Genomic DNA, 18,723 nt, shown 5'->3' with positions numbered 1-18,723 from the left:
TTGGTTTCTAGGAGTGCACACCCCAGACCCACTGGAACTCAGCACCACTGTGTCCTCACCATCATCCGCAGCCCAACCGCAGAGAAGCAACCACCCCTTCCATCTACCTCATCCCCTAATCTCGCCACCATTCGGGATGCCTCTGACGCCAGACCATGGTTCATTAAATTCTACATATTAGACTTTGATCTAGCATTACTATTCACCTTCAACTGATCCACAGGAGTATGCCACACACAAATTACAAAAGATATATGTACTGCACTCAAGAAATATTGCATAAGAAATATTGCACAAAAAATCCACCAATATCAATACCTTACAAAAATGTTCTCAGATATTTCCTAGGCAATATAAATATTTCTGTATTTTATTTACTGCACTTTTTAATCAAGTGTGATGTTCTTCTTCTAGAATCACGCTTAGACAGCAGTAAGGCTTGCACTTGTATTCAAAAGACATCATACATCTGTATACCATCATATTTGAATGAGACCAAAAATTCTTCAATGCAAATTTGAAACAATTGCTTTAATATTTACATGAATATACAAAAAAATTTCCCATGTGGAGGTTTTCCACCACACATCCTTAGGAGACAACTAGTCCGTGGTCACTTACCCTCTGATTTTCTTTTAACTATTTTAAGTTGTGGAATAAGATGAGGAGGTATAAGAATCAAAATTTTCTCATAATCAGATAATATTCATACTGCCACTAGAGCCCTAAAGTAAAAAATTTCTTTGACAAATCGGGTAGATATCAGAAACAAACTCCTATGAAGACCATGTCATAATAATCATGGCCATTTTGGTAAAAAAAATAATGAAAAGACATTTAATGAAAATTATGGTTCAGCGTTTAAGTGGGAACTGACAAAATACTATGAGAAAAGGTGACCTGCATGCCACCCAAAAACCCCCTGAAGTAAATATAATCTGATGTTAAGCTTGAATAACACCTGGGGCGGGTTCAGCATCAAATTTGGGCTTTGGGGGGGTATGACCTGGTCCCAAGGAGTACGAAATACCCCCTATGAGAGAGGGGCTTTCTCATGAGTAAAATTTTTTTAAATACCCATTTTTTACACATAAATTACATAAAACTACAGATTTAAAAACCTTAATTATGACTTTACACTTATCACATTTCACACAAGAGTATATTATTCACAGTTACCTTCACTGACTTAAACTGATTCTTTCATAGAAAAGTAACTGCCAGAATGGATGCAAGACTACTCTTCAGTCAGAAGCACCATGTTTATTTAAAAACTAGAATAGTACCAAAACAGTCCTGCCCATACCATGACTATGAATGCATGAAAATTAATTTTAACTTTTCCACGGAATTATGATATGTTTGGCACCAAGGGAAAGACATGGAATTGATATGAACTTTTTTCCCTCCAGATCACACAGGCTTTTCAATATCTTTCATTAGTGAACACTTGTGATCACTAGATTGTGTAGATTCTGATTTTCCATGAACAGCGGAAGGCTCTGAAAAATAAGTGCATATCCAATTAAAATTGATTTCAGGAAAAAAATTAAGAAATCATTTTGAGTAAATACGCATCAATTCATGAAAACAGTGGGATGCTACACAATGCCAATATTATGATCATACAGTTTACAATGTGCATCATCATAAGAGGAAATATGATTTCCTTAAAAGTGATACATATTGGAAACTGTTTGGGTTGCTGTAGGTCACAACTCTGAAATCTGAGATTGAAATAAGCAGTTCCAGGAGAGGATTGAAAGGTCATCTTGCATTACCTACTTTCTCCAGATGGTCATTGGGTAGGTGCAGTGGCGTAGCGAGGGGGAGGGTCCAGGGGATCTGGATCCCCCCCCCCCAAATTATAAAAACACAGTTACTTTGCTTCATTAAATGTAACAAAATATTGAAAAATAATGAATTTAAAAAAGATTTCTTCGACAAATGAAGTTTTTTCGACTATTAAAAGTGTAAAAATTAGTTAAAACCCTCTACTTAGTACTCAGTTTTTCCAAAATTTTCCCCTCTGATTTGGACCCCCCCCCCCCGAAAGGAATTCCTGGCTTTGCTGCTGGGCAGGTGACCCTAGCAACGAAGCCCACTGCCTGAAGTTAATGTCGAGAAGTTTCTCCAAAGTACTTGTGTTCTCCACACTAATAAATTTAGCTGAAACTACTATTATTAAATTTAGATATATTTTTTAAAATTATATATATATATTCCTGTAATGTTAATGTGTATTTATGTATGCACTCTTGCTTCCTAATAATTTTATAATATGTTTTTGGTAATAGTGGAAACATTATGAGATACACAATCTTAAAAGACAATGTACGACCACGAATAAAAAAAAAAACAAATAGGCACCTGCTGACAAGCCTTGAAAGGCTTAGCGGGACGTAGACTTTTTTTTCACATTGTATTTTCTTGTAAATGACATTTCATCTTTGATTAATGTTATAAGATTTTGTAAAATTTCTAATCTCTGCAATAAATTATTATTAATTAAAAAAAAAAGAAAAAAGAGTTTAAATTCACAATCATTATTTAGCTACGGTAAGATATTCAAAGTGGGATTACCTCCAATCAGAGGATTTGATAATTACTGCTAAATTTAAGCAAATAGTCATAAAGATGACAAGGAATATACAACGGCTGCAAGTTGAAAAATATGGAGAGATGAAATATCTAGTGCTGGTTCTAGCTGGATTGTTAAAATTTTGTGCCATTTCTCCTCCATTTGCAGGTGGCCTCATCAAGATTCCTTTCAAGATTTATCTAACTTTACAATTATGGATGAAGGACTTTTTCAAATACTTAGAATTTTTTAAGTCATGCCTTTAACCATAAATTTTATGAATGTAATTGGGTTTTTCTCATTAATTGACCACATACACAACAATGAATCATTTCTGCTGATGCGAACGCACATTCTGAAAAAAAATATTTTCCGTGTTCAGTGCATCCTGCATCCAGGAAACTAAACTTTTCATCGGAAATATAATTAATTCTGAATGTGCCTGCCCCCATGCATTCCAGATTATCAATATTCCACTGTATACTAAATGAACATAAAATCATGTAAATTGAAATTATTAATAAGTATATTACAATTACATTAAATTAATAACTTCACCTAACATTGATTATTTCCTGATTTACAGCAACCAAATTTTTGCTATTTTCTTAATTTGGATCATTTATTGAACCAATTATGAAACTCATTTTTAACTGATTTTTTATTCAAACTATGTTATAAGCACTATGCAGCTAATGTATACGTATGTACTTTTAAATTCTCATGCAGCTGATTTTTCTCTAACTTGTAATTAATTTCCAACAATGAAAATTGATTGACAGCTAAATTTTATAAGCACAGCTTCGCCTATAAAACTATTATGACTGATTTTATTCCATTGTAATTTTTTAATCGATAACAGACACCATTAAAATCAGTGGAATAATAGGTCAAAATGAAAAGCAGAAGAGATATTTGCCTGGAAAAGTTATGCAAAAAGAAGAAGTACATAAATAGAATAAATAATAAAGACAAAACACTGAGAAGAGAGGATTGAGAAAAGGAAAGATACATGATCATCTTACGGTATTTTCTTAGGAGGAATTTTTCCATATTCAGCCAAGGAGCCTCGATTGCCATTGATAAAACAAAGGCCAATGAATAAGCTATGACAACGTCACCTAAAGTCTGATGGATCTGAAAAGCAAAGCATCAAGTTAATATTAATTAGCAATGTAAGTGTAGGAGAGCGCTGTCGACTGCTCAGGGCATGGACTCTTGGGGGAAACCCAAGAGGTGGGGGCGTTAAGCCCTCAACGGAAAAAGGGCTTTTGGGCCCGTTGTAAAAGAGAGAGAATAAAGAGTTGTGTTTTGAACCTCGAAGTGAGCGAACGTTATTTTGAATATCCTTCTCCAGCGAACCGGCGCTACATTGGCGCAGTCGGTAGGATTGTGTTCTCGATCCTGAGATTTTGCGTGCGGTTCGGCGGCGGCAGCCATGGCGGGTATGGTGATGCCGGAGAAGTTTAGTGGTGCGGAGGAGTGGGAAGACTGGGTCTTCCAATTTGAGACAGTGGCGGAAATAAATAAATGGCCTGAGGAGCAGAAGACGCTCTACCTGAGACTCTGCCTCACAGGAAACGCTCTCTCGGCGTTTCGTGATCTGCCGGAGGAAAACAGAGGGAGCTATGAAAAGGCGCGGGAGGCGTTGGGGCGGCGCTTCAACCCAAGGGAAGCGAGCGAGAAGGAAAAGGCGCGATTCGTCCAAAGGGCGCGCAACCCCGGAGAAGACATCGCCGCCTTTGCCACGGACCTCGGGCGCCTTGCTCGGCGCGCATACCCTTCCTGGCCCGAGGATGCGAGAAAGGCCGTAGTGCGCGACCGCTTCCTCGATGGGCTCGACGGGAACATTCGGGTGAGGGTGAAGCAGGCGAGACCTGCTAGCCTCGAGGAAGCAATCGGCGTTGCAATCGAGATGGAGGCAATCCATTTCGCCGAGTCATCCACCAGGGTAGTGAATGCGTTGGCGCCGGCGACGCTCGTCAGGTCACAGGATATCGGTGTGGATAGTCGAGGGTGTGGTCGCGAGGACAGAGTGGAGGCCGCGTTGACACAGAACTCAGAGACAATAAGAGAGGTGTTGCAATTTCTACGAGGGATGGTTATGTCGAGTGGTGAGGACCACGGCCCCGCTCCCGCTCCGGAGAGGCGGCGCCCTAATTCCAGTGTGAGGCGCAGAGATTGGCCGCGCTGTTGGATGTGCGGCGAGGAGGGCCATCTGAGGGCCGAATGCCCACGGCTTTCCTTCTCGGGAAACGACGGAAGGCCGAGGAGATGGTAACCTTCTCGGCCGCAGACGAAAAAGGAACCCGAGACACTACTTCACCGCTCGAGGGCGTCGGAGGACGCGGAGTAAAGGAAATTTGGACAATTTTGTCTGAGTCAGTGCCCCTGGTGCACGGATCCGTTTCGGAGATCCCCGTCGAGATACTAATAGACACGGGAGCGGCAGTGTCATTGATATCGGAAGAAATATGGAGCCGCACCGAAAATTCGGGGAAAATCATAACAGACAATTTGACACTAATAACGGCGAATGGGGAGCCATTACGGGTGCTGGGGAAGGGTGAAGTGACACTTCAGATCGGAGGGGAAGAGTTCTCTCATGATGTGCTCATTGCCCCGCGCCTATCGAAGGGATGCCTCCTGGGTGCCGATTTTCTGCGAGCACATCAGTGTGACGTGGCTTTTTCCCGGAATTGCATTCTTCTCCGCGGAAAAGCTGTGCCTTTTCTTATAAGTGAGGGAAAGTGCGAGTGGGGCTGCGCAGTGACGTTGAAGGAGAACGTTGTTCTTCCTCCTCACCACGAAGTGGTAGTGGAGTGTTTGGTGAGCTCGGACCCGGGGTTCAAAGAAAAAGTGGGGATAATCGAGCCAAACCCAAAACTTTTAGAGCGTTATGGCGTTTTCGGTGCGCGGATTTTGCATAACGTGATGGATACCGTGAATATGCTTTTCCTGAATCCCTTGGGAGAGACAGTGACTCTATACAAAGACACGAAAGTGGGCGTATTGCACGAGTGTTGTGGAGAACAAGTGGAAACATGTCAAAAGCCCGTTTTTAGTCTGGAGAACGCGCATCTCCCCCCAGCATCTTCCCTCTTTGACGTAAACTGTGCCGATATTAGTGAAGCGGAAATAGAGGAACTCAAAACAGTGTTGAATGAGTTTTCAGATGTGTGCTCTCGAGGACCCTACGACTTAGGGCGTACAAACATTCTTAAGCACACAATAGAGACTAGTGATGTGTCCCCGATTCGGCAACCTCCCAGGCGATTGCCAATCCACAGACGCGGAGAAGTGCGACGAATCGTAGAGGAAATGATGAGGGACGATATAATCGAAGAATCATCATCTCCTTGGAGTTCACCGATCGTTCTTGTGAAAAAGAAAGACGGATCGACGCGATTTTGCGTTGATTATAGGCGTCTGAATTCCGTGACTCACAAAGATGCTTATCCCCTCCCCCGCATGGACGACATTCTCGATTCGCTCGCCGGCGCAACAGCTTTCTCCACAATAGATATGGCGTCAGGATACTGGCAGTGCGAGGTCGCGGAAGTTGATCGAGAAAAGACAGCCTTTACCACTGGTGACGGTCTATATCAGTTTAAAGTGCTGCCCTTCGGATTGTGCAACGGACCCAGTACATTCCAAAGACTAATGGACCTAGTGCTCGCGGGTGCACAGTGGAGGTCTTGTTTGGTGTACTTGGATGACGTCATAATTTTTGGAAGGGCTTTTAGGGAGCACGTAGAAAGGCTAACAGATGTGTTGATACGCCTAAGGAAGGCGGGACTGAAAATTAAGCCTGAGAAGTGCCAAATCATGAAACCATCTGTGAAATTTTTAGGCCATATAGTCTCCAAAAATGGTGTTGCGACGGATCCTGATAAAATTGCCGCGATCACACAATGGCGATCTCCAGCATCCCTTGAGGAGCTTAGGGCGTTCCTAGGAACTGTGTCTTACTACAGGCGGTTCATTAGAAACTTTTCACAGATAGCCTGCCCCCTTCACAGGTTGACCGAAAAGCATGCCTTATTTAAATGGAGTGCAGAATGTGAAGACGCCTTTCAGACTCTTAAGCGAAAGCTAACGTGTTCACCGATTTTGGCCTTCCCGCGGATGGACTGCGAATTTACGCTCGACTGTGACGCTAGCGGGATGGGTATCGGGGCCGTACTCAGCCAGAGACAGGAAGGCGAGGAAAGGGTTGTGGCCTATTATAGTCGGACGCTCTCACGTGCCGAAAAACAATATTGTGTGACGAGGCGTGAACTTTTGGCGGTAGTAAATTCTACCCGCCATTTTCGCCAATATTTATTAGGCAAACGGTTTGTGGTGCGCACCGATCATAATTCCCTACAGTGGTTGAGATCGTTTCGAGAACCGGAAGGACAAGTTGCTCGCTGGCTTGAGCAATTGTCGGAGTATGACTTTTTAGTGGTGCATCGGCCGGGAAACAAACATGGAAATGCCGACGGTTTATCCCGGTCTGTTTGTAAACAGTGCGCTCGGGGAGAGGGGGAGCTGATTTCAGCGGAAATCGACGCCGTCTTAGAGGCCCCCAGTGAAAGCGTGAAGGACAGGCAAAGCAAAGACCCCGTGCTGAGAAGGGTAATGGAAGCACTCGAAGCAGGAATTCGGCCGTCCGAGGGAGAGAGGAGGGGTGACTGCCCGAAGGCGAAGGCTTTGTGGACACAATGGGATAGGCTAGTGTTTAAGGATGGGGCTCTCTTCCGAAGGTGGGAAGAAGAAGGAAGAGACGCCGAACGTTTACAGATAATTGTGCCTGCTGAGGCGAGGGACGAAATTCTTCGGGCTTTGCACGATTCGCCCGTCGGAGGCCATTTAGGGTATGCGAAAACTCTAGGTAAAGTGAGAGAGCGCTACTATTGGCCCGGATACACAAAAGACGTGGAAATTTGGTGCCGCACGTGTGAAGATTGTTCGCGTCGGAAATCCCCGCCTCACCCGCTAAGAGCACCACTGGGTCATTGCCCGACGGGAGGACCGATGGAAAGAATTTCCATGGACATTTTAGGACCACTTCCTCAAACAAAGACAGGAAATAAATATATATTGGTGGTCGCTGACGAGTTCACCAAGTGGACCGAAGCGTACGCCATGAATAAATAAGAGGCGGAAACTGTGGCGCATCATGTTAAGGGCTTCGTGTGCAGGTGGGGAGTGCCACGAGAAATCCACACTGATCAAGGACGCCAATTCGAATCCCGCCTCTTCCAAGAGATGTGTAAAGTGATTGGGGCGGTTAAAACAAGAACATCACCCTACCACCCGCAGTCGGACGGCCTAGTCGAGCGCTTCAATAGAACATTATTAGCTATGTTGAGCCAGTGGACGGAGAAGGAGGCCGAATGGGATGAGCATTTGGATTCCGTCATGCTAGCCTATCGGTCGGCCAAACACAGCAGCACAGGATTTACACCGTATTTTCTTATGTTTGGGAGGGAAGTGCGCCTCCCCATTGAGTTGGAGTGGGGGATCCCTGACGGGCAGAGGGGGGTGGCGAAAGAAGGCGACTTTGTGAGACGCTTGCGAGAGAGCCTCGAGAAAGCCCATGATCTCGCACGGCAGAGGCTTGGGTCGGCCCACCTCCGGCAAAAAGAACAATACGACCGCCGGTGTCACGGTGCACCCTTTGAGGAAGGGGAAAGGGTATGGCTCCACGATCCCGCTACGGCAAGAGGGAAGTGTCGCAAATTCCATCGCCCCTGGACGGGTCTTTTCCAAATCATACGGAAATTGTCCGAGGTCACGTACCGAGTGAAGAAGGTGGATAATCCTCGCCGCCGCCTAGTGGTACACTTCAACCGACTCAAAAGGTGGGAGGAAAGACCGGGAGGAGACACGGAAAAGGAATGTGAGAATACGGACGGAGTTGAAGAGACAAAAGATGGGCCAAGAGAGGCCGAGACAGCGAGGGAAAAACCTGTCGTCCGCGGAGGGGGTGGATGGAAGTTTTTCTCCATTCCACCAACACATGAGGGCCAAGCGTCTCCGGCAGCGAGAGAGGAGCCACCAGCTGAAGCGGTTATTGAGCCGACCATGCGATATCCCCGACGGGTGACGAGAGAACCACAAAGGTTTCAAGCCGGCCTCTGAGGAAGGAGTAATTCCGGGGGTGGGGGGTGGTCTCTTTTCTTTTCCTTTCGTTTCAGAGGTAAGCAGATGAAGGCGCCAACTTTCCCAGCTCCAAGGACAGCGAAGGTTCTCGCTATGCCGACCGCCGCGAGGGCGCGACGCCTTTGAAATGAGGGGGCAGTGTAGGAGAGCGCTGTCGACTGCTCAGGGCATGGACTCTTGGGGGAAACCCAAGAGGTGGGGGCGTTAAGCCCTCAACGGAAAAAGGGTTTTTGGGCCCGTTGTAAAAGAGAGAGAATAAAGAGTTGTGTTTTGAACCTCGAAGTGAGCGAACGTTATTTTGAATATCCTTCTCCAGCGAACCGGCGCTACAGTAAGTATAAACATTATATAATGCTTTGCAGTGGTGTAACTAGGAATATGCTTTGGGGTGATGGGATTGCCTGGGTTGGCGACTTCCCCATATGTACGCAATGGGAAAATGTTTGAAGAATGACATACTTGGAAATACATTTTAGCATTAAAAATTTAAATTTAAATAGATGCAGTTATCATATGCCAAAACTAGACAATTGTTTTAAATAATTTTTTAATTACTTTGAGGTCTGGGGGGGGAGAATCTATCTCCTCATCCCGCCCTATAGTTACGCCACTGATGCTTTGCATCGTTTCCATTGTAAAATAATACATTTAATAAATTCATGGTTATAATGCCGCAGAGCATTTTCAAATCTTTGGAAAAGAATAAAAATGATGTGATTGGTAATGAAATAAACAATAGGATGTATGTACATGTGGGATATACATTATTTTTACATGGTAGTAATGATTTTTCACTTTCTGCTATAGTTGTTTGCTGTTGACAACTTAAATGAACACTCAAAAACTAAGAACTTTATTGTATTTTGCCAGGTATATAGGTCTTTTCTTAACACTTTCACAGCTGCTCACTCAATGGAAATCTACCCATCTCATGCAGTGAAAGCACTGAGCACACAACGGGGAGGAAGAAAAGGTATGTTCACAACAGCGAAAGGATTGGTACATAATTAATTCTTAATCTAATTTAGGAAGATGATGAATGTGTGATATTAATCACTGGTCAATAATTACCACCAACTTAACATTAATGCTAATTCATTTCCAACCCAGACGGCACAGAATCCTCCGTATCTAATTCGTATGCATACGAATAATATCTGCATACGAATTAGATACGGAGGATTCTGTGCCGTCTGGGAATTAAGTAGTTCCCAGGTAATTCACCATTGTTTTCTTCACCTTCATGCTTCTCGTTTATTGTATTTTTAACTTATGAGAGAACACCTGACTGAGAAAGACTTTTTTGCCAAAATTATATTCCTCCAGTATCTACCGACTTCTTCTAAAGAATTGTGACATTCACTGACACATATATGGTTAAAAATACAGAAACCCTCATAAGTTTCTGTCACCAGTAACACCACATGCTTTGACTTACCATCCCATACCAGGAAATGTGGACAAGAGTCTTAGCAGAGAATGCATCATAAAACTGTGGTAGAATATGGACCAAGTAGGCAGAGTAGGTTAGCTTTCCTAGAGGCACAAATACCTTCGCTGACAAAATCTTCATCACGGACCCTGAGGAAAGTAAAAACAGGAGTATTTGGTATTTCATCTTATTTTCAGAGTTTGGTCCTGGAATACTTGAATTAATTTCATATAATAATATATATTATATACATATTCATGTAATTACTTGAAGTTAATTTAAGATTTACACTGTTCACAGAAAATGTTTCATGTATGAGTGTGCCATCATTATAAAAATGAATATTTCTCTGCATCATGCTCGTATTACCCTAATTCAGTCATTTATCTAGCCCTGAAACCATGGTTGTATTTTGTTGAAACTCTTGTTAGGTAGCATATAAAGGCAAACATACGTCAAAAGAGACTGAAGGCTTCCCAAGGATACCATTTTCTTGGTAGGATGAGAACAGACCATAAGGGTGATACCAAGGTACCATTAACTATGCAAAAAGTTGGACCACTACCCTCAACAAGAGCAAAAAACCTTTATCTCAGCGAAAAATTCTTGTTAGGCAAGACAAATTCCTACTAAATCATACTAAAGTCAAATCTCAATATGTGTAAGAAAATTCAAGAAACACAAAAATTAGCATCTTTACTTTTGTGAAGCTAAAAAGTTTTGCTAAATTTTCTTATCCAATACATAAATTGAGTTTCAATGAAGCTGAAGGCATTCAATAACACTGAGCACATTCTTCAAGTTAACTCTTGAATTATGATTAAAATAGTGAAGATAGCAGTGACTAATGACAAATACACTTATTGTATTGATTTTCAAAGATATACATACCATATCTTTCCATACTTCGTATTTCAATGAGAAACAATCTTTTCTATCGAATACACTTGTGTATCAGCCTCAGTATTCACTGGCAATGGAATGGGCACATATTTAAGTTAGGAGCAAACGAACTCATTGCTAAATCACAACTATGAATGCAAAACATTATTTTTTTAATAAATCTAAAACCATTGCAAACATTTGAAATGGCACTTAGCCAATTTGGTCATGAGCAGCAAATATTGTAACATGAGTGATTAATGATGTTATTCACTCCCACTAATTTTGCATTTTATTGCTCATAATAATGCCATGCAGCAAATCAGCCAACATTAATACCTTTTTGGAGGTAAGAGCTCTGCAGACGGTGCAGCACTAATGGCAGAGTTTACAATAGGCCCCCTGGATTTAAAAATCCCATCATAAACAATTCATAAATAATGACTAGCTAGAACAAGTGATAATAAATTCATGGATTATCATTGGATTACATGGATACTCTTTTTCTCGAGAAATATGATTTCTTATGCCCATGCCAAGTCCATTTTGATGGACATCCTCCTAAGCCAAATCCACCTCGTTGGATTGGATATCATGTCCCTAAAAGTGAAGCTATCGATGGAATCAAAATATATTCTATGTAGTAAATACATGCATAAAAGTTTTCCCACAGGCAAACCGGGCATAGGACCTTATTCATAGGCACACAGCTAGAAATTGGATGGTATACCAGTGGCTTAACTAGGAATATTCTTTGCAGAGGATTGGGGGGTGAGGGGGGTGGCAGGTATATGGGAGGGGGGCCAGGGGTATGAGTGGCCAGGCAACAGGGGAATATTTTTGAAAAATGACATGCTTGTAAATACATTTTACATCATCCATAACTTTAAGCTGATGTTGATTTATTACATGTCAAAACTACCTATGAAATAGTTTTAATTAATATTTTACTTCTCTGAGGCTTTAGGGAGGATCCACTAGAATAATGAGTAGTAAAAACTCAGAAATTAGGTATAACAGAATCAGTGCCATCAGAGTAGTCATGATAATTGACAATAATTGGGATCACAATTTGAGGAATAAGAGGGGAATGAATAAATTAACATAAAACTTGTGAACAAATGTTCAAAATAAATAACATTTCTCACATTCTTTTCCAGCATTGAACACCAAAAAGCCAAATAAAATTGATGTTCCCCAGCTTAGTCTTTGAAGAGATGAGAAAGCTGCAGCAATCAATGGATTATATACAAAATTTGATTGGTAGAACATTGATGATGACAAAAGAGGAAGGAACCCCAAGATGAAAGCTCCAATCTGCATGCAATTGGCCTGCAGCTGAAAAGATGCAAGTGAGAAAATTTTTACAAAGCATGTGAAATAAATAATGCTGAATATGATTCAGTGGCGCAGTGAGGGGGGGGTTTTGGGGGTTAAACCCCCCCCCCAGAGCTCAGAGAAATTTTTAATTTTCATCCATTTTACTTAATCGGATTGATATTGCAAATAGAATAGTGTAAGGATTAATTAAATATCCCTGAGGAAGCCGTAAAACTCACCATTTTGAACAGTTTACCTTAAAATTCCGCAATTAATTAATCTCACACCTACTGCTTATCCTAATGGGTATTCCATACCCCAACACACCCCGCAATTAGTTGCACCTAAACCCACCAGGCTAAATTCCTAGCTGCGCCCCTGATATGATTAGTATTCATGCCATTTTTACCCAATGTATAGGTCTTGTAAAGATACTACTTGGTCCACCTTTCACCAAACCAACTGTATTAAACATCAACACATTTGGAGCCAACCAAAAAATTTGACAAAGAAACATGTGTGGTTTACATGCCACCTCTAAGCCCACTCACTGTTTAATCACCGCACGAACCCAAAACAAAGGTGATGGTGCAACCACCACAGGCAAATTTATTTGCGTATAACCTCACTCCAAAATATGATGGTTAAGGTTTAAAATAAACTATTATTGTGCAAATTGTTTTTAGGATAAATCTATTTTCAGGATTTGAAGAAAAAAAGCAACCAATTATTCATAGCATACACCACTTCAGTACACAAATTTGTGCAAGAAAAGGTAACAGCAAAAGTATTTTAAACAACAAGCTAAAAATTTATTTCAGTAACATGTAACTAAGTGGCTAAATAGGAACTTAAACTATAAGCCAGTTGCATAACTAGGAACAGGGATGCCAACTTACAAAAAATATTGGGGCCCAAACCAGGGATCTTGCCCCGAGAAATTTTATAAGTACATACATAGTGAATTTTAAGTTTTTTTAAGCATTTTAGAAGAGTCATATGATCAACATTAGAACCCTGATAACTCAAATCTCCATGTATGGATATTCAGGGGAAAATCGACAAGCCTGACACTTTTTCCTCACACCCATAACAAATCGAATCAGAGTTCCTCTACTATAGGTGTCTGGGCCCAGGGAAACTCACCGGTGCACAGAAACTCTTCCAGCACTATAGCCAAAATCTCAATCAGTCAACTCTTTCTCAGAGTACATGATGGGAAACAAGAAAAATTGTTATCAAATAATAAAATTTGAATGTGGTGAAAAACCCAGAGACCAAAATAAAATAGATAGAACAATTAAGTACTGCCAAAACTACTTGTGATTCACCAGAAAGGGCTCAAAATGTATTGCATCACATTTTTTTCAAATATGTAGAATTATGTTGTCTTCTCCTCAAGGTAAAATAAACTTTAGTCAAGCCCCCCAAGAATTGTGCAGGTAGACCCTGCTGACCAGCAAAATCATTCCAGTTTATGAAATTAATCTTGATAGAAATCCTACTTACCACGGATATTTTTTTATTACTGTTGTTCAAGTAATGCACTAAGTATCCAGTCAGGATACCAATGAAGTACGGAGTTGCTCTCATGTATGAAGGAATATATGCAGTTCTATACGTATGATTGGTTCCAAAATCTCTTAGACTCCTGGAAAGAAATAAAAATATATGGGATATCACTCAATAATCATTTTTGCCGGAAATCAACAGTTTAAATGCCTGAGACAAGGTAAAATAAAGTAAAAACTCAAAATAAAAACATATTCCAGGGACCCGAGTAAAAGAAAATCGTATGAGGGAAATTCAAAATTTTTAAACCAAAGTTTCTGTCATGTCATTTCAAAGAAACCAAAGGTAATCATTAAGTTTAGAGGCATTTTTCTTGTTAAGTTTGAATTGCAGTATTGAAAAGATATCAATTGTTACGATAAATGTACTATCAATGTTTGCAGAGGTACATATATACCCTGGCATTATCTTATAAATTACTATACTTACTTGGAATAAGTAAGCAGGATTGGATCTAAGTGGTGATAATAAACCACACAAAATGGGATGACGAGCGACGCTACAAGAAAAATCCAAAGAGTAATTCGACCCATTTCAGGCTTTTTTATCAGTAGATACACCAAAGGAACAGACACTATGAAAAGTTGCATGTCAGCTGCTAAATACCACGACACTCTGTGGCACTGAAATAAAAAAGAATAACAGGAAAAGACTAAAATAGGAAGCATAGAGAATCAAACATGCAGCTCGTGAAGTTTGTCTCATAGGTATAGAGAGACTTGAGTGAAGGAAACTGTAAAAAATGCTTCGTACTTGCAGACAAGATATTTTGCAACGTTTTTGAACTGAGAAACAGCAATTTCTTTAGAAAACTTGACTGGGTATTTATTTATTTGCTGTCAATACCCCCATAGTCATACACCAATAATTAATCTTTAAGTTTTTATACCCTAATAATCTAAGATAATTACACGATCAATACATTTCAGAAAGAAAAGGTTAAGGTGGATAATTTGTCTTTCGGGTCAATGCCGAGTTGACTCATTTTGGTGGACAACAGTTTCAGGCACATTCCAGTTCTCGTCTTCAGGTCCTATTGATCTTAAGAGCTTTGATTCCTTGTACATTCCTTGTATATGATGCTACTCAGGCAAGCACTGATTTGCTTGTTTTGAATCCGTTTGGGAGAAGAGCTGTTTGAAAGATGAAGCAAGATGATGGCCGTCCTCCCTATTGAAGTTCTTCCCGTGATTTGCTCTCTCTATTTCCTCTCTTATCAGACAAGGGAAATACATATATATTTTCTCTGGTGGTGATATTTGACTCATGGAATTTTTTTCGTAACAAATGCAGTTGCGGAGCATGCTTGGTGGAGCATATGGCATTGGTGTGGGTCTCCCAGTTTAGGAATCTTCAATAGCTAAACCTAGAAACCTTGTACTATTTTCCCTCTCTATGGACTGACCTTTTAAGAATACCTCTAACTGTGGTACTCCCCTCTTCTTTTGCAATGAATGTAATAAGTTAATTTTAATTAATGACACGACGCTTACTTTACACAAATTTAAATATATTAAATGATAGAAATGCGATAATTTGTGAATGAAAGGAAGCCAATCACTGTCCAAGCACTTACAGCAAAGCATGCCTGGCTCTCTCGGCCAACTACTGGAACCTCCTCTTTACAAACTAGATGTTGGTGCCAAAGCACCATGCCAACGGGCCTGTTTCGGATACCAGCACGGAGACTACCTACAGAGCCATACTACTCTACTGCTTCCGTTCATAAATTTTACATATTCTCTTCCCATTTCAGCACCAAAAATGGTTGAAGGTATAAAATTATTGCATAAGAGAGAACGATGTAGTGGTCCATTCCAATTACTCCGAATATGCCGCTGGCTTGGAAGAGGATCGGTAGCCGCCTCCAACAAAAACTTATTTGGTGCTCATGTCAGCTGTTATAGTAGTTGACTACTATGCATAAAACCAACTAAAACACCAAGGTCAAGGCAATTAAATGATATATTGACTTTACAAACAATTATTACATGAGTTTAATCATAGCGTTTCCTGCTGGCAGAAATCTGAACCTAACGGCCTCGACAGCTCTGTAACTGAAACTACTCCACTCGACTCAACATTTGTAATTACACTCAAAGCACTCAAATTGACTACCAACTACTCAACTCGATGGAAATTTTTTAATACTTGCATGTCCCTGCACACGGTAAAAATTTATATTATCAGCTTTGTTAAATCGTTTGTCACCATTTGGTCCTAAATTAAAAAAAAATGCACATGTATTAGGCACCCATATCCTTTCATTATGGAAATTCAATTTGAATGTAGTCAGTGGCGTAGCGAGGAGAGGGTCCAGGAGGCCCAGATGCCCCTCAGAAATATAAGCACATTTTCTTTGCTTCATGAAAGAAAACAAAATATTTGAAAAATCATGAATTTACGAAAGATTTCTTTGAAAAATGAAGTTTTTTCAACAGTGAAAAGTGTTGAAATTAGTTTAAAACCCTCTACTTGGCACCCTATCTTTAAAAATATTTTCCCCCTGCTTTTGGACCCCCTATCCCCCAAACAAAATTCGTGGCTACACCACTAAATTGAGTTAAATACAGTGGAACCTCGTTAAAGCGAGTACGGGCTATAGCGAGACCCCCGCTATTACGAGAGATTGCCGATGCACCGTCAATTGACCCTATAATAAGCGTGTTAAAAAATTCGTTTTTACGAGGCCCTTTTGGTGTTGGCTCTCGCCTTAGCGAGGGTTTCATCTCCGGAAAAACTTACATCAAGACTACTTAATCTCTGTAATTGCTAGCGTCTGTTAGAAATGAAGTTAATGGAGTGCTCAGTCTCAAATTTATGTGGTAAACTGTCGTTTGATAAATAAGTAGTTAATTTTGGTGAAAATATTGTGGCATTAGTTTTCGCGAATGCTTGATCTTCTTTTGTTCCTCGGGCGGCAGAAAGCAGTCGTCAGCATACCCGCACGGCCATGAGTTGCATGATTAGAAAGCATTTGATGGCAGACACCATGGCCAAGAAAACACCAAACAATTAGTCGTTGTTTGAGTAAGGAAATTTAGTGATGCAAATAAACATCACCTTACGTTTGGATTTATGCTTACGTTTGTCAGATAGAAATTTATCTGTCACCGCACCACTCTGTTCCTGTATAACTTTTCGCAACAGGTATACATATTGGCTATTATTTGCTCCACCTCCGGTAAAGCGACAATTCGCTATAACGAGTGTTTATTGGTGCACCGTGGGGTGTCGTTTTATCGAGGTTGCACTGTACTTTACTCCTTGATACGATGTAGAACCTTTTCTTTGATCAGTATCTACATCATTCAGCAATATTTTTCAATGCCTTTCTCTCAATCATTGACCTCCTGAATGAAGGTACATATTTGGTAAATCATTCTGATCCTCATTTTTGGAGGAATTGTCATAACGTGGCCTATTAACCTATTAACATTTACTTCTCCCAGCAAGTTAGGATGGTAGAAGATTTCCTTCAATTCTCCATATTGCAGTAAACTCCTGGTTATCTGGGCTAATGATGAGGAGAGGTGGCACGAATTATTGGAAAAAACAGATAAACCATGCCTTCACTTTTATTTCTCATATTTTTCATAATTTATTTAAATCAAACAATATATATATGTAGTCTGTTATATTAGATTGCTTCAAAGACTCTTTGAGAGCTATCTTCACTTGACCACAAATGTTTTTAGCAGAGATAATTTCATTGTACTCTTAAAAAATTAGACAATATTTTTAATATGGTTATCATTATACATTCGTTTTGTTTTGCATATTACGGAGACTTAATCGCTTATGTAATTTCATATCAATAACTTTCATATTAAAATAAAGAGAATAGGTATTTCACATAGTAATTGTTATTGTTGTTTTTAATCTCAAATATAAGATGACTGATTGCTGTTCAGGCCCTTGCGCCAGAAAAAAATTCTGGATCCGGCCTAACACACGCGCTGAATTATTATTGGCAGTTACTAACTCAAAAATGAAGCTAACAGGAAAAAAGCTATATTGCCATTGAAAGAATCAAATCTTACATTATTCATCTTTATGATAAACCTGCAAATTCCTTTACTGTGAGCTCTTCCTAGGAGTTTGGATACATAATTAAATTACATACACTGTCGTCAAACTACTGAAGAGATTAATTCATTTCAATTGTCCAATTGGAACTCTTCAAGACACGACACTCATTTTCATTCATCTCTTAATTCTGACACAATTATTGTCAACACTCTTCAGTGCTCAGAAGAGAAAATGCACCAGGGTATCAAAAATGAGAGTATGCTGGTGCGTGAATAATCATATTTCCTTGTCCAGAAATTACCATGATCATTTTTGTTTATTTACAACCTAATTTGTGTCTTTTTTATTATGTATACTATAACTAATTAAAAACAAACTTTGTATAACCCTTTGGGTATTTTGGTTATATATCAAAATAAAATATCCATTTTCATTTCAAGCTCTGATGAAGGTTTAAAAATGAATCGAGATGTTGGTGAAAATTGCATTTCAAATTTTATCAATACCTACAATCGGTTAGTAAAATAAACAATGCATGCTAAAATTACTTATCATGGAGTTACAAGATAATAAAATGAAAATACTCACCATCGTTTCAGTTCTAACAATGTTATTTAAATAGAGTGCATTAATCCACCAATTTTCTTGGCAATCTTTACTTTCCAATGAAGCACTGATATTCCATTCTGGACCAGAGCCCATCTTTATGTAGAGAGTGGATATGAAAGCCAAAACAAACATGTACACTGGAGTA

General features: G+C 40.1%; 1 protein-coding gene across 1 annotated transcript; it reads right to left on the bottom strand.

Moving 5' to 3' along the window:
* Positions 1-522: 522 nt before the first annotated feature.
* On the bottom strand, positions 523-18,719 carry LOC124160460 (nose resistant to fluoxetine protein 6-like). The gene is made up of 7 exons (XM_046536311.1): positions 18,558-18,719; positions 14,367-14,560; positions 13,875-14,016; positions 12,194-12,383; positions 10,170-10,312; positions 3,607-3,718; positions 523-1,502 (listed from the first exon to the last, which is right to left on the bottom strand). The coding sequence occupies exons 1-7, from the start codon at positions 18,708-18,710 to the stop codon at positions 1,414-1,416; spliced, it is 1,023 nt and encodes a 340-aa protein (XP_046392267.1). The 5' UTR covers positions 18,711-18,719; the 3' UTR covers positions 523-1,413.
* Positions 18,720-18,723: the final 4 nt, after the last annotated feature.

Source organism: Ischnura elegans, chromosome 6 (assembly GCF_921293095.1).
Source record: "Ischnura elegans chromosome 6, ioIscEleg1.1, whole genome shotgun sequence".
Classification (NCBI taxonomy): domain Eukaryota; kingdom Metazoa; phylum Arthropoda; class Insecta; order Odonata; family Coenagrionidae; genus Ischnura; species Ischnura elegans.
This window is presented reverse-complemented; position numbering and strand designations above follow the sequence as displayed.